This window comes from Tribolium castaneum, chromosome 10 (assembly GCF_031307605.1).
Source record: "Tribolium castaneum strain GA2 chromosome 10, icTriCast1.1, whole genome shotgun sequence".
NCBI classification, from domain to species: domain Eukaryota; kingdom Metazoa; phylum Arthropoda; class Insecta; order Coleoptera; family Tenebrionidae; genus Tribolium; species Tribolium castaneum.
The window spans coordinates 542,593-554,673 of NC_087403.1; the positions used below are offsets into that span (position 1 = coordinate 542,593).

General features: G+C 38.0%; 2 protein-coding genes across 5 annotated transcripts; one reads left to right on the top strand and one right to left on the bottom strand.

Moving 5' to 3' along the window:
* Positions 1–876: 876 nt before the first annotated feature.
* Positions 877–7,649, bottom strand: Rnf11 (Ring finger protein 11). Of its 3 annotated transcripts, none has more exons than XM_008195467.3 (3): positions 7,508–7,649; positions 4,321–4,553; positions 877–3,602 (listed from the first exon to the last, which is right to left on the bottom strand). In XM_008195467.3, the coding sequence occupies exons 2-3, from the start codon at positions 4,426–4,428 to the stop codon at positions 3,264–3,266; spliced, it is 447 nt and encodes a 148-aa protein (XP_008193689.1). In that variant the 5' UTR covers positions 4,429–4,553; positions 7,508–7,649; the 3' UTR covers positions 877–3,263. The 3 variants fall into 3 exon arrangements, with proteins under 3 accessions (XP_008193689.1, XP_970287.1, XP_008193677.1); XM_965194.4 differs by lacking the exon at positions 7,508–7,649 and adding an exon at positions 4,997–5,105; XM_008195455.3 differs by lacking the exon at positions 7,508–7,649 and adding an exon at positions 4,611–4,989.
* Positions 6,516–10,701, top strand: Tdg (Thymine DNA glycosylase). Of its 2 annotated transcripts, none has more exons than XM_965127.4 (5): positions 6,516–6,979; positions 7,393–7,656; positions 8,093–8,240; positions 8,296–8,658; positions 9,186–10,701. In XM_965127.4, exons 1-5 carry the CDS (start codon positions 6,795–6,797, stop codon positions 10,383–10,385), a joined length of 2,160 nt encoding a protein of 719 aa, XP_970220.2. In that variant the 5' UTR covers positions 6,516–6,794; the 3' UTR covers positions 10,386–10,701. The 2 variants fall into 2 exon arrangements, with proteins under 2 accessions (XP_970220.2, XP_015840398.1); XM_015984912.2 differs by having other exon boundaries at positions 7,510–7,656.
* The last annotated feature ends 1,380 nt before the right edge of the window (positions 10,702–12,081 follow it).

A 12,081-nucleotide genomic window follows, 5' to 3' on the forward strand; every position in this document is an offset into this window, starting at 1 on the left:
ACTCCAAGATATGATTGCAATTTGTTTTAAAAATGATACTGGGAATATGAACTCTACACCACGCTTATTACTAAAATAACTTGTTGTAAATACGCAGTTCTATAATTAATTAATTAAGGCACGCGCCGCTATTCCAGTGTGAATAACGTTTGGGTAGTTCCCCCGTTCCACGCTTGCCCCGGCACCAAACTGTGCAAAGTACGAATTACACAATAAAATAATTGAGCAACTGCGGCCGATTAAATTTGGTTCCTCCGTAGGCCCGCAAAATAATTCTCGTTTCGGAGAAACGGATAACTCGATTCGTCGCGTGCTAGTGATGCTTTATAGGTCGCAGGTCAAGGAGTGCTCGAAAGGTGATCTAGATGTCATAATCTCTTAACATGCATATTAATCACTCGCTTAACGTACGTATCCGCATGTCCAAACGTAACGGCGCACACGCTTGTTTTTTATCAATGAAAAACTATTTCTAGAAGCAAAATCAGCGGTAGTAGTGTGGTTTATCAGTTTTTTATCTCGTAACTTTCCTTCGGTTTGAATCAGATAGCGGGAGCAAAACAAATTCATAATCAAATGCCGTACTATAAAATATTGTTTATTTCTCCACAACTAATCAAATTAAAAAATATCTTCGGATGTTTTCAGTATTAGTCATTAATTAACACATAAACACGAATTGTGTGAATGACCTGAGGGATTCGGAAGGGCAGAAAAACGAGTCATGTTTCGTAATGTTATTATTAGATATTTATTTTGTATGAAATTGTATCAACACTCAGAATAGAAACTGTACAATTTATTGTTGGTAGGATTGTTAAAATATGTGTAAAACGTAAACAAAGCAATACAAAATTAGTAGAATTAAAAACCATATCACATTTGCATGTTTATTATTAAAGAACAAAGGTAATATGAACATGTTTGATTCTTGCGGAAAACGCTCCTAGCAGTAATAGAAATGATCGCGTAGTACTAAATATAACACCTTCAATAACCTAACTGATCCGTAAGCACAGCACACCAACGTAACCGATATATATGTATAGCTATCACTTTGAAAATCCTATACAATGTTGTATAAAACTTGTAAGTATTCCTAGTCAAATATTAAAATTTCATCATTCAAAATAAAACATGTAACAGCGAAGAAACTAATCTGCTTATAGAGAGTAGATTGCGTTAACAAGCTACTGATATATCACTTATTTAGAAATAATACGAGAATATGAACTGGACGTACTTCCGCTCAAGTTTTAAGTAATGAAAATCTGAACGGCTTGGAGCCACAACCACAACCCCAATGTCGAACTTGGCACTTGGAAGCAAGCCCCGAAAATTCACTCAATCGCAAGCTAACCAGTTCACCACCTAGCCATACAGGATAAAACAAACTTTTTGCTGGACTAAGTTTTCAACTAAATAACAAGCCCGGTCACTTTTGCAACGAATTCTACGACACTGATATTGAGTTTATAAATCACCTATTAAAAAATTGAGATTCAATTTTGTTTTTATTGTCTACCGGATTTAAATCCATTGGCGCTTCAAGACATGATAGTTCCATTTTGTTTGTCTTTTTCCGTGTAAACATTTCCTAATTTTATCTAGTTGTTGGTTAGATTTATTTTTTCATTAAAAATTAATAATTATTTTGCGAAGTTGTTTATTTCCTGTTTAAGATTGTTTTTTTTTGTATTGTATAATTTCTAATATATATTTTTAAGAAACATTTGCTTTATTTAACATTAGTGCAACATTAAACAGATCAAATGAAATCAATTGTTCAATACATCTTGGTACGTCACATTATTATACGAGTTTTATAAGACGTTCTATTGTGACTCTCATTCTGTTGGAGCACGACGAAGGAGTGCCACAATTAAGTGTTATATAAAACGAGTGTAATATACTATTTTTTTACTTTCTATTTTTGTTTACTTTAACTTATGAAAATCTGTTCAAACTATTTCCTCTTAATTTTGTAAATTTTTTTTCGGGCTTTATCAATAAACGACTTGATACTGTTGACAGATCACACACAAAACGACAGTGATGACTGATCATACCCAGCCCAGCACTGCCAATACAACTCCTAAAAATTTACTAAAAGGAGTTGCACAAAAGTTCTCTTTGTGAAACTACTTTCAGTTTCTCAATGAAGAATTTGTAAAACCAAAGTAGAAAAATATTTCAAGAATGTTTCTAAAACGTATTTTAGCTCAAATTTCACATTTAACGAGATGTTTATGTTTCTTCACATAAATGGTAAAAAGTACCTGAAACACAAAGATGTTAACTGGAAATGCTCATGAGTAATATGCATTGTTGCTGAAATCAACTTTTGGTGTCAAATATCTTTGAAGTTATTAACTTTAGACATTGGACAGAAAGACAATTTAATAATCTTTAATAAGCAAAAACAAAAAATAGGGTGCAGGAATTGAAAAAAATGTTCCTATTCTAGCTCACATCTGAAACACCCCGTATATTTGAAAATAATTTTACGTGTTGCAAGAGGTTAGTATTTCCGGCCTTTTTAAAAGTATTTATTTTTCGATTATTTAAAAATCCCAGTATAGCCAGTATATATTTAGTTTTTTCATCCTGCGTTGCCAATCTAACAACCATCAAACAACTAATGGTGTCTAGAATTACGTAACTCAGAATGCAACAATTAATATCACAAAAGTGAACGGGGCTTATAGGCCAGTGATTTCTTCCTGAAGTAATGAACCATGAGAATTAAATAAAACATAAGACAGGTTACAGTCAAATCTGGAAGTCTTGTATGAATGAAAATTTTGTGTCACCCTGTACTGCGTGGGAGTAAAAGAAAATGCATTTTTAGCTTATACTTAGTCTAAATGGCTATCACAATGACGTGATGTTAGATAAAATGTGTTTAGTTAGTTTGTCCTTAAGTCTATTGTGTCTAAAATCGACGATGAAGCTTTAAAATATGTTGACCACTTCCATTTCCTAGCTACCCTACAGTGTATATAGTTAAAATAAAAAATGGTGAACAGTTTCGTATGAGTTTGCTCGGTGAGCTGCTTTCGTGCGCAGTTTGATCAGACAATCACCACTTAAAACCAAGTAACTTAGAATAAACAGACTGCTACCTCTACCTATATACAGTCATCTCAAGTAGCTAGTTAAGCTTGTGCTATAAGTAGCTAAATGAGGATCACAGCCACTCTCCATTCACGCCCTTAACAGTTCAGATCACAGTTTCCCGATCAGTTGCAAGGCACTGGCTGTCAATTGGTCTCGTAACTGGTGAGCAGAGCCGCGTCGACGGGCTCCATGCAGCTGGGGCACGTCAGACTCCTCATAAGCCAATCATCGATGCAACTCATATGATACGTGTGCATGCAGGGGAGGTATCGGAGGGCATCTCCCACCAGGAACTCCACCATGCAAATCACACACTCACGGGCTTTCTTACACCCGTCGTACAAACCCGTCGGCAGGTGCTGAATCAGACCTATACGCTTAGCTATCTTCACTTGTTCCTCCTCGGTTAGCTGAGCCACGGACCGCGTCACGCTCGGCGACGGGTGGTACACGGGCGAAGCCGCTTGGATGGGGAGGGGCTCCTGCAAACAGAACACCCTCAAATCCACGCTCAACTCATCCACATGTGCAATGTTGGTTACGTAACGTTTCAAATTGGTTGCCCACCTAGTATAAAGAATACTCAAGGGACTTCAAAAATTGTCCGTACTAACCGACATGAAGTAATTATTAAGTCTTATAAAACGAGTGTAACATACTATTTTTTCTACTTTCTATATCTGTTGTTCGTTTTTGTTTAGTTTAACTTATCAAAATCTGTTCAAACTATTTCCTCTTAATTTTGTTAATTATTTGGACTTGACGCTGTTGACAGATCACACTTAGATAACAGGGATGACTGTTGACTCATCAGTCATCACTCACCAGTGATAAGATGACAAAGTAGAATAAAGCTTTTACTTTACCGCGAAATATTTGGAATGTGATTTCACTGATTTTGAGTGTTATCCATAATAATCGTAAAGTGATCTTAAATTAAAAAAATCTATTTCTTTTTTCTTTTTCTCTTTCTTTTCTTATGTGTTTAATTGATCGTCTATATTTCTTTTTTGACCTGTGTAAAATACCTGTATTGTTAATTTTTTTAAACAATTCCTTATATTAGCATAAGAATTTCTGCAAGTGTCACTAACTCCCAGAGTGCAAACAACTATTACTTTCTTTTTGAGTGATGAAAGTAATTAATTGGGACGTGCATAAAATACAAACATTGTGGGCCACAAGTGGCCCAGCACGTACCTGGTAGTTGGGGGGCCCCAGCTGCTCAGAGGAGGACTCGCGTACGCTGTCGCTACCTCTCAACAGCGAAATGTCATCTGTTGTCGACCGTTTCAAGCAATTACCCATTGTTTTTACGCTTGTCACGCATTTAGGTCTAAATATGAGTTCCTAATGCCATATTTTGGGAAACAAGGAAACGGCTCCTCAAACATGTAGACTGTCCTGAGGGAAATCCTCACCGGTCCTCAATACTATACAAAATAGACACAAAAAAGTATTAACAATGGAGTTACCTTGCCAACAATTACCATTTTTGTTCTTTTTTTTTCTAATTTAACACTGTCGGTTGTCAAATTTAGGCAGTGTGCTGACCTCTAGTACGAATTTAATTTACTCGATTTACATTGTCGAGAGCATGATCAGGGCAAATGAACAACTTTGGAAGTGATTAAGCTTCAATTTGTCGTAATTGCATAAAGAATTTGGTGTTAGAAATGTATTAGAAAATTTCACCTAAACAAATGTCAAAACACGATTGACGTTCATTGACGTTCATCAGCTGACCATCAGCTGTCAAGTTTATTGTTGCAATAAATCGTAAAAACTTTTTCCAAATTTTGATAATTTATAACACCCAGTTACAGCACTTTACGAACAAAAAAACAAAAATACTGTCCTGATAATGGATACTAACTGTTTTTCACAACTCTGCAGAAAACACGACATGTAAACACATACGTCACAATGAACCCACCGCGCATGCTCCGCCCTTCTTTGTTTTTATTTGATTTTCTTAATTTTTATCAAAGAAAAAAGTGGGGTATTGTATGATAAAACTAATAAATTGATAAATAAGATAGCGTGAACGTATTTTTTACATTAATTATTAAATGATAATCAATAATTTATTGACTAAAAAATATTAGTTATTACTTATTTATTATTTGTATTACAAATAAACAAATGTTGGTTTGTTCAAAAATAAAAAAATATTGAACATTACAGCATTTAGATACAACAAAAAAATTCTCTGTAAAACTTTTACAGAATGGAAAAGCAGGGGTCATCAAAAGACCAGAGTTAAAATTTAGACGCAAAATATATAAGGTGCTTATAAAATTCTCCAATTTTTAGAAAAATATGTAAAATATTCCTATATGATTCCAATAATTTACAGAAAATTTCTAGTCAATCTTTATAATAGTTCCGTTGTATCCCTCACTGAATATTTTTTTTTTCGGTACAAATGACAATTTTCATTTAAATTTTTGTTTGAAAATCGAATTTCTGACTCTCATACTTTTGCTCTTTTACGTGCAATCTGTATCTTTTAGCAAAGAATAAATTCTGTATTTAGACAAAAGGCAAATTTTGCAACAACGCATCTGTATTTTTTTGAGTGAAATTGAGCACAAATTGAGAGTTTCTAGTGGGTTGTCGCTGGGATATAGTTTAACACAGAATTCCTTTCTTATACAGAAACTCTCATTTTGTACTTTATTTTACTCTAAAAAAATTTAAATGCGCTATAGCAAAATTCTGCAATGAACTGAATTGGGATATAAAAGAGACACAAGAAAAATGGTATCGTTCTATTTAAAAATTCTATGATGATGTTATGGCGCCGCCATATTGGTCGCCATGACTGATCCAGATAGGTCAAATTTGAGCTCAATTAAAATTAAAAAGTTACCTATTTTTGAAAAATAAAAAAATTACGAATTTTATGCGTAACTTCGGTATGTCGTGAAGAACTTGACCTATCCGATAATAATGCGTTCAAATGGTAGAATTTTACCCAAAATACATAAGTCTTTTTGGCAAATCTTCAACATAAACGTAATTTTTTCAACATTTTTATCTACAAAAACAATAAACAAACATTTTGTGGCAACCGAGATAGCCTCCAATTTTTTCACTAAAATTTTGACTTAGGGGAGCATTAAGGAAAGTCGTTTAAAAAAAGCAAGGTTTCTGGGGTAGGTAAATGTTGTAGCTTTAAAAACAGGACTGGTGCTGACTGAAACTTTGTGGGAAAAAAAATACCAAATGTAGGGTGTAAAATGGAAATTTATCAGTGGTGGTTTTATTGGTTTGAAAAAGGGGTTGCCCTCTGTGGAGAGTAGACGTAGTCGAGGGTGCGGTATTGCAGTTTTCTTACCGAGTGTAATGAAATAATGTCATTATGATTTTTTTTAGTTTGGTGCATTTTTTCCTAGAATGCGCTGATGAAAAAGCGACGTCAGGCGTCGGAGAAAGCGACGCCGACGGAGACACCGACAATGAGCTCCGGAACAAGGCTTCCACAAAAATACAGGCCGATAACATTCTATTGATTTTTCCGAAACGTTCGTTGAACCAATCACAGAGTTGGGACTATTTTTAAAGGGTGAGGTTGTTGTTGGGTTTTTCTAAAGCTAGTGTAGCAGCTAGATGTAACGTGTGTGCGGTTTTTGCGTTTTTGGACGAGCGACAGCTCGGGACGACCGCCGATGCAGGTGGCAACTCTTTTCCGCGAGTCCTCCACTTTGCTGGGAGCCACCATGGAGGCGGGCGGAGGCGGCGCCGCCGCCGCCACCGGAGCCCCGGACTCCGGAGTCTCCGCATTACCACCCGGACCCATCGCCACCTACGACTACAACAACCACCCGGTGACCTTCTCCAACAAGTACAAGCTGTAAGTACAAACAAAACACAACGTGTAAACACCTCCTGACCCCAAATGCGACCTCCAACGCCTACTCTCTTGCTATTTCGAAACGATATTACTCAATCGCAGCGCTCCCAGAAATCCGGTCCACGCTTTTTGAGACACTCTGTATACCACCCCTGCTGCTTATCAAAGGCTTTCGCTTCTGCATGACGACCAGCCAGCCTTCAGTGTTTACGTGTTGCCTAGTAAAAACAGCCTTGAGCAACCCTTAAAAGACCTTGGCTTGTAACACCAGCAACCGAAACCGATGTAAAATTCTAGACTGCACAACAGTAAAATAAAACAGTGCATCCTGCATGATGTCTCCGCCAAGAGCCTCCATTTCTGCCACTGAAAGTGTTTCTAAACAACGTTAATGGTTGTGTTCTTATGTGTAGAAACATGAAACTTGAACCCCATGATGATGGTTATGAAACTAGTGCTGATATGTTGCTTTCAAACACTGCCAGTGTTAATCATGAAGTGAAATGTGAAAAACTCGAAGATCCTTACAGTTTTATTGACGATGATCCTATTCCGATGCTTCCTGCTGCTGCACAAGGGCCTCCTCATCTTGTCAATCCTATGCCCCCGCTCAACAACCAACTCATACCAACAGGACCCAAGAAAAGGGGGCGGAAAAAGAAGATTAAACCAGAAGAGTAAGTCAAAAAACAAAAATACTACAGCCTAAACGCTCAAGTGAAAGTGTGCGAAGGATGGCCAACCTAAATTCGTGAACTTATCCAATGCCATCGGTGATTCAGATCGCGTGCGGCAGTGGCGTGCCGATTTGCCGAAAAGGGGCAAAAACGCAAAACAGTCAAAACGAATTTCCTAGACACAAGAGGCGTCTCATCTTCCTATTTACAACATACATTGCATTTCCAAAATGGTGTTGCTGCCAGTTGGAATAATTTTTTGCATGCTGAATTGGCGCAGTCGGTAGTTTTAACGCCTAAACATAATCTTTTGGATAGACTCGACCGTGTCTCGGTTAGATTCGCCACTGCATTCATTGGCATAATTAATTGTTTTTGTGTTTGTTGGGTTTTCCACAAACGCAATTAATGTATCGTTTTTGCGTGTTTTTGCCAGACCGGGCTATAATCAAGATATGAATGGTGGGATTCCTCGGCCTATAAAGGAGCGAAAAAAGCACGATCGATTTAACGGGATGCCTGAAGAAGAGGTGTCCAAACGAACATTGCCGGATCACCTTACCGAAAATTTAGATATAATCATTGTAAGTCTGATTCTGAATGGATAGTTGGTTTACTGATTGATTGATAATTTCGCAGATTGGGATAAACCCGGGCTTATTTGCGGCCTATAAGGGTCATCACTATGCCGGTCCTGGAAACCATTTTTGGAAATGTTTATATTTATCAGGATTAACACAACAGCAAGTATCAGCTGACGAAGATTATAAATTACTTCAAGTAGGCATTGGCTTTACAAATATGGTACAGCGTGCAACCAAGGGTAGCGCTGATTTAACTCGTAAGGAAATTAAAGAGGGTAGTCAAATATTATTAGAAAAATTACGAAAATTTCGACCTAAGATTGCCGTTTTTAACGGCAAGTTGATCTATGAAGTCTTCTCCGGAAAAAAGGATTTCAAGTTCGGACGGCAACCCGACCTCGTCGACGGCACAAACACGGTGAGTTAAAGAAGTTTATGATACGAGTTTTGTAAGACAGCTTTGTAAATGAAATGCCTAACACATAGTATTTTTTCTATTTTTAACAAAAACATAATAAAAAAAATTGGTAATATAACGACACATGAATCGTCATTATTAATTTGCACGCCTTCACGAATTCGGCTTTGGTAGCAAATACGCGGAATTTAACAGTAGGTGTTGCATACACTATTTTTTCTACGACTCGACTAGTTGTAATAACAATAAATTTTCACGACTTTTAACATAAACTAGAATACTGTATAATAATCAAAATCAAAATGGGCAAAGCCACCCTTATTATTCTTTTCTCTCCTACCTGCAAATAACTACCGCGAATTGGCATGATTTTAAGTGTCAGATACCCATGGTAATCTAATAAATAATAATAATTAACTGATAATGCTATCATACGTCATACTGCATTTCTGTTGGTCGCAAACTTATGTCTTAATGAATATTGTTGAAGTAAAGAAAAAAACTGTTATATGGTGCAATTTTTTCAGTATATGTGGGTGATGCCGTCGTCCAGCGCTCGATGTGCGCAACTTCCTCGAGCGGCGGATAAAGTACCGTTTTACGCTGCTTTGAAAAAGTTCCGCGATTATTTGAACGGGGTAATAACCGAAATCGACGAATCGGAAATGGTGTTTTCCGAGCCTCGTGTGAAATCCTGCTACGAAGCCGAACCAAAACCTGATCCATATTCCACCGAACTCACTGACATAAGTAATGCTGTGATTAAAAAAGAAGACGGTACTATTGTACCGTGCAAAAAGAAGCGGGGTCGACCTAAAAAAATCAAAGTCGAAGGCGAAGAGCCGCCCCCGAAACCGGTGGTTCGCAAATCGCCACCGACCAACTGTGATTTCCCCAAAAAGAAAAGAGGCCGGCCTAAAAAAGTCAAAGTAGAGAACATGGATATACCCCCACCCGAGAATAATACATCGACCAACATGTCTCAGTGTTACTCGCATCCGTCACCGATCCAATCCCCGAATTTCTATCAAATGGGGCCCGCCCTCACACCCCCGAACAGTTCGAGTAATTTGTACGCCCCCCAACCACAAGGCTACGCCCCTAGTCCCCGCCCCCACTCCCAGCCCTTCACCCACTCCGACTTAAGCTCGGAAATCAGCGCTGCGATTAGTTCGGAACAGTTGGGATCGCCGGCCTCCCCTAGTCTGGGCCCCCCTGATTTCGAGCCCCCTACCAGTATGGCCGAGGAGGCGGAGTGTCGGCTCAGTAGCCCCGCCCCGTCGACCAATAGCGAGCAGACCCACTATCCCTACCACTACATGGACTCCTCCCACGAAGCGCAATACGCGTCACCCCGACAGCCCCAGGATCTGGCCTCGAAGAGTCTCTCGGGTTTGGAGTCTCTCGTCGACCAAATACCGAGCATAACCGAAGGGGAGACGCCCCTCAGCGAGGCTCCAGACCAATATTCCGGCCAGTTTAATAATTACACGTCGAGGGCTAGCCCCGTGCCGTATAACTACCCCCCATCCGGGGGATATCCCCTCTACCCCACCCCCACTTGGAGTGGCTACGAGCCCATGCCGCTCGCTTACCCGCAGTTACCCTACGCTCAAGGGTATGGGCCGGGCTTGCACATGCCCAGCCCCAACTACCCCTACTATAGTTACCCGCAACCTGCGCCTGCGCACCCGCCTGGCTACCCTCCCTACTTGGGCGGCTTCTGATTGGTTTCCGTCACTGTGTATTCATGTTGTGTACCTGTACCATATGTTCAGCTAGTACCTAGCAAGTCTGTCCGCTTGAGTACAGTTGGTCACTTGCATTTTGACAACAACAGAGACTTGCACAGGGTAAATGGTGATATTTTTTTGTCATAAGTATTTTCTCTAAACTTTGAATGTTAGATAGGCCAAGGGTTTCGTGCATTATTCTACATTCAGATCTCAGTCGAGTGTGTGTGTGTGTTAAACTCTGAGTGTGTGGTTCATCGTTATAGCTGTAGCCCATGTCATTCATTTAAATAAACATTTGTTATAGCTCTTCAAGTATTTTCTTCTCCCTTCCCCACATATCACTGCATTCGATGAGAGAACCACAAAATACTTTGTAAGTGGGCGACTCATTTCAAAAACGTTCAAAACTACTTTTATATTAACAGAACTGATATTTATTTAATACTACCTACTCGATGTGTTACCATTACAAATTGTCTACTTTTTTTATATCTAATGTTATATTTAATACTCGTCATAGTTTCACGACTTGTCAAATTCTATCTTCAATTTTTGTACTTTAAACAGTATTACTAATTAACGAAAAAATGATCAAATAAATTTTGTTTAGTTCTCACACGCATTTTTACTTTCACCCATAACCCACTCCCGACAACGTCAAATAGGGAAGATACGAATTTTTTAAGGTTTTACCTAACCCTTGGTTAGTGTGGTGGAGTATGACATACCCCAAAAAACTAACGCCGCCACTGGTTTGTCTCGGGTGTTCGGGTACCTTCTGCAATGTTAAGTGATTTAATCTATCAATTTTTTTATTTTTCATTGTATTTTTATGTTTTTTTAAGCGCTATATCCGAGCTTCCATTTTTATGCTCTTACAAACGTTTTACGTTTTGTTTGTACTTTTTTATCAAAAAACAGAATTTTTTTGTTGATTTATAAATCTGTAGCATTTGACCTTTGCAACTTATTTTTGATTTTGTTGAGGTAATAGGTAAATTCGTCCACTCATACAAATAATAAAATCTTTAAATAATTTTAAGTTAAGAAAAAAATATAATTTGGGGTATGTCATACCCCAGCACACTAACTCGCCACAATTTCCCGGCACACTAACAAAGGGTTTAACTGTCAACTTTTGTTTATGTAGCAAAACCTTTTAAAATCGAACTTATTGGGTTTTAGGAGTAAAAACGAGTTCTACATCTATAAAAATTTGCTTGAACAAACCGTTTTGCTCTAGAACTTTTAGTTTTTTAGTAATAAATTTTTAGTGAAAGCAATGTTTAAATGGTCTAAAGGCCAAGAGACCTCTTGAACTTCCCCTGTACAAACTTTCGAGTGAAAATTGCAGGAAAATAATTTTTCATTTTAATTCAGTCTCTAAACAAACAACTGAATTCACGTAATGTTGGTTTGTTTTTAAATGCGCCACAAAAATGCACATCGGTGTTTGGTAAACAATTATCCAAACTCGACATTACTTCATGAAACAAAACATTGCATAATTAGTAGTTTGAATTGGTCATTAAATAAATGTTTTTTCCGAAAAATGTAAAGGTTACACGTGGATGCACTAGTTTTTCGTCCTTGTTTACCCCTCTCAAAAAGCTATTTCTTTCTTAGTCGCAATGTACATGGCCGTTTATTGACCGATTCGGGAGCATATAGTGTGGTCCACGTATAT

What these genes read in the sequence shown, in the direction of transcription:
- Rnf11 (XM_008195467.3), bottom strand. Translation starts at nt 4,428, where the DNA reads ATGGGTAATTGCTTGAAACGGTCGACAACAGATGACATTTCGCTGTTG. An exon ending in TGGGGCCCCCCAACTACCAG is followed by an intron (nt 3,603 to 4,320) that starts GTACGTGCTGGG and finishes TTCTGTTTGCAG; the next exon opens with GAGCCCCTCCCCATCCAAGC.
- Tdg (XM_965127.4), top strand. Translation starts at nt 6,795, where the DNA reads ATGCAGGTGGCAACTCTTTTCCGCGAGTCCTCCACTTTGCTGGGAGCC. An exon ending in AAGAAGATTAAACCAGAAGA is followed by an intron (nt 7,657 to 8,092) that starts GTAAGTCAAAAA and finishes TGTTTTTGCCAG; the next exon opens with ACCGGGCTATAATCAAGATA. An exon ending in AAAATTTAGATATAATCATT is followed by an intron (nt 8,241 to 8,295) that starts GTAAGTCTGATT and finishes ATAATTTCGCAG; the next exon opens with ATTGGGATAAACCCGGGCTT.